Source organism: Carassius auratus, unplaced genomic scaffold, assembly GCF_003368295.1.
Source record: "Carassius auratus strain Wakin unplaced genomic scaffold, ASM336829v1 scaf_tig00005817, whole genome shotgun sequence".
Classification (NCBI taxonomy): Eukaryota; Metazoa; Chordata; class Actinopteri; order Cypriniformes; family Cyprinidae; genus Carassius; species Carassius auratus.
The window spans coordinates 342,491-344,540 of NW_020523700.1; the positions used below are offsets into that span (position 1 = coordinate 342,491).

General features: G+C 39.1%; 1 protein-coding gene across 1 annotated transcript; it reads right to left on the minus strand.

Annotated features, from left to right (window-relative positions):
* Positions 1-529: 529 nt before the first annotated feature.
* Positions 530-1,686, minus strand: LOC113071049 (uncharacterized). The gene is made up of 4 exons (XM_026244414.1): positions 1,294-1,686; positions 983-1,208; positions 729-870; positions 530-666 (listed from the first exon to the last, which is right to left on the minus strand). The coding sequence occupies exons 1-4, from the start codon at positions 1,602-1,604 to the stop codon at positions 530-532; spliced, it is 816 nt and encodes a 271-aa protein (XP_026100199.1). The 5' UTR covers positions 1,605-1,686.
* Between the last annotated feature and the right edge of the window lie 364 nt (positions 1,687-2,050).

A 2,050-nucleotide genomic window follows, 5' to 3' on the forward strand; every position in this document is an offset into this window, starting at 1 on the left:
TTTGCCATAAATAAAAGTAAATAATTCACAACTCAGTACAGCAAATATATTTAATTCAGTATAGAATTTCTGTATTTACAGCATAAAAATACATTTTTTTCTGATTGCTTAAGCACATTTTTTTTGTAACTATTGGCTATTTTTGCAAAACTCTACACACAAATAGGAAAACCTTTCACCCAATTATCAAAACATTGTAGTTCTCTTGCAAAAGCAAACACAGCTAGATTAACTCTTCACTCCTTCGTAAAAAGGGTGTTTTCGTATCAAACAGTAAACACAAGCCATCATTCACTTAGCACACAATGTGCCAACTACACACTGATGGTATGAATACAAAATCTGGCTTTTGCTTTCTCTGTGTACAGATGTCAATTTGAGGTCATACTTTTGCATAGTGTCATGTAAACATACAAGGATCCAAACTTCAAGTATTGGTGTTTATTCACACTCATGAAAACTAAGACAAAGTCAGAACACAAAATAGTAATTTCACAAAAAGAAAGAAAGAAAAAAAAAGACAATCAGCCTACATCATGTCGTCTTTCCTGGTCCGGCCACAAAATTTCATCCACATCGCATGCGGTATCCTCCAGTCCAAGGCACCAGTGAGCATGTCATGTAAGGGGTCCAGGAATGCAATAATGTGTGCAGTGTTGTATGGGCCTATGGTTGCATGATGGTGAACAACACCATTTTGGCTTATAGCTGCACACATGTTATGTTACCACCACGTTGTCCTGGGACATTGATGGTACGGTGTCCAGTAATGTTCCTGCCATGTCTCCTGGTTTTACTGAGGTTAAAACCGGCATCATCTACAAAAAGTAGCTCATGTCCCATGGCATCTGCTTCTAGTTCCATCACTCTCTGGACAAGACAAAACAAATGCAAAACATCAGGCCCATGCACAGCACTACAGTATGCACTTCCAAATTCAGAACCAATAACACTATAGCTTACCTGCACATAGTCATATCGCAGTTGCTTTACACGTTTTGTGTTTCTCTCGAAAGGAACTCTGTAAACTTAGTGCAGAAATGCTTACACTGTGTATATTTTGAAAGATGGTGTCATTATCAATTATGCGCTGCTGTATTTCGCGCAGTCTTATCGCATTATTGGAAATCACCATGTTCACTATATGGGTCTCTTGCTCTGGAGTGAACATTCTTCCTCTGCCCCCAACATCTGGACGTCTAGCAATTCTGTAAGGTAACAATTTCAGTATTTTTGCATGTATGGTACTGTTGTGTTTCTCATTAGAGTATGGCAGTGCTTCAAAATACTTACCGATTTTCATTTCGAAATGTCCTAATGATGCTTGCCACAGTGTAGCGGCTCAAATTAGGCTGAACCCGTTGGCCAGCTTCCCTCAGGGTCATCCCATGGTTGATGACATCATCCACTATTGTAGCTCTGATGTCATCAGTTATTCTATTTCTTACTCTTCTTACCCTTCCTCTGTCCCCTCCTCGTCCACTTCTTGCTCCTCCTTGTCCTCTTCCTCTAACTTCTTCTAACCCTCTCACTTCTTCACCTCCACGTCCTCTCCCTTGGCCTCCTCTGATTTGCACTCTTCTCACTCTTACTGCTCCTTCCATTGTACTCCACACAGACAGCTTAACTGTGGCTTATTTATAGTGCTTAGGCTGATTGCAAAGTGAACTAATTATCTAAAACAGTTTTCACATGTGAAAGTGTGCCAGACAGTTGGCAAAATAGTGTTAATGATAGCCATACATGTGTATAATTTTGCTAGGCGTGTGTTGGAAATTTGGTAATTGAGTGTAAGCAATGAGTTGTGTTTAAAGTTCTGCACAAAGTGTGTTGTGCAGTAAATTGTGCCTACAGTTTTAAAAAGTGTGTATTACAAAATTGCAAACTGAGTGCAAAGCAGTGTTTGTGCTTTTAGTTTTGCAAACTCAGTGAGTGGTTTTGCTATACTTATTAATAGTTGTAGAAATTGTGCTACAAGAATAACGATTAGCGCTTACGCATTCAGAAACAACTGTAAAGTAAGCCCAAAGAACAAAGACAATTCTAAATG

Excerpts from the sequence above, each read along its gene's own strand:
- LOC113071049 (XM_026244414.1), bottom strand. The coding sequence starts at position 1,604 with ATGGAAGGAGCAGTAAGAGTGAGAAGAGTGCAAATCAGAGGAGGCCAA. Across the intron at positions 871-982 it reads ACAAAACGTGTAAAGCAACT|AGAGTGATGGAACTAGAAGC; the intron begins GCGATATGACTA and ends TGTCTTGTCCAG. Across the intron at positions 667-728 it reads TGTCCCAGGACAACGTGGTG|GCCCATACAACACTGCACAC; the intron begins GTAACATAACAT and ends ATGCAACCATAG.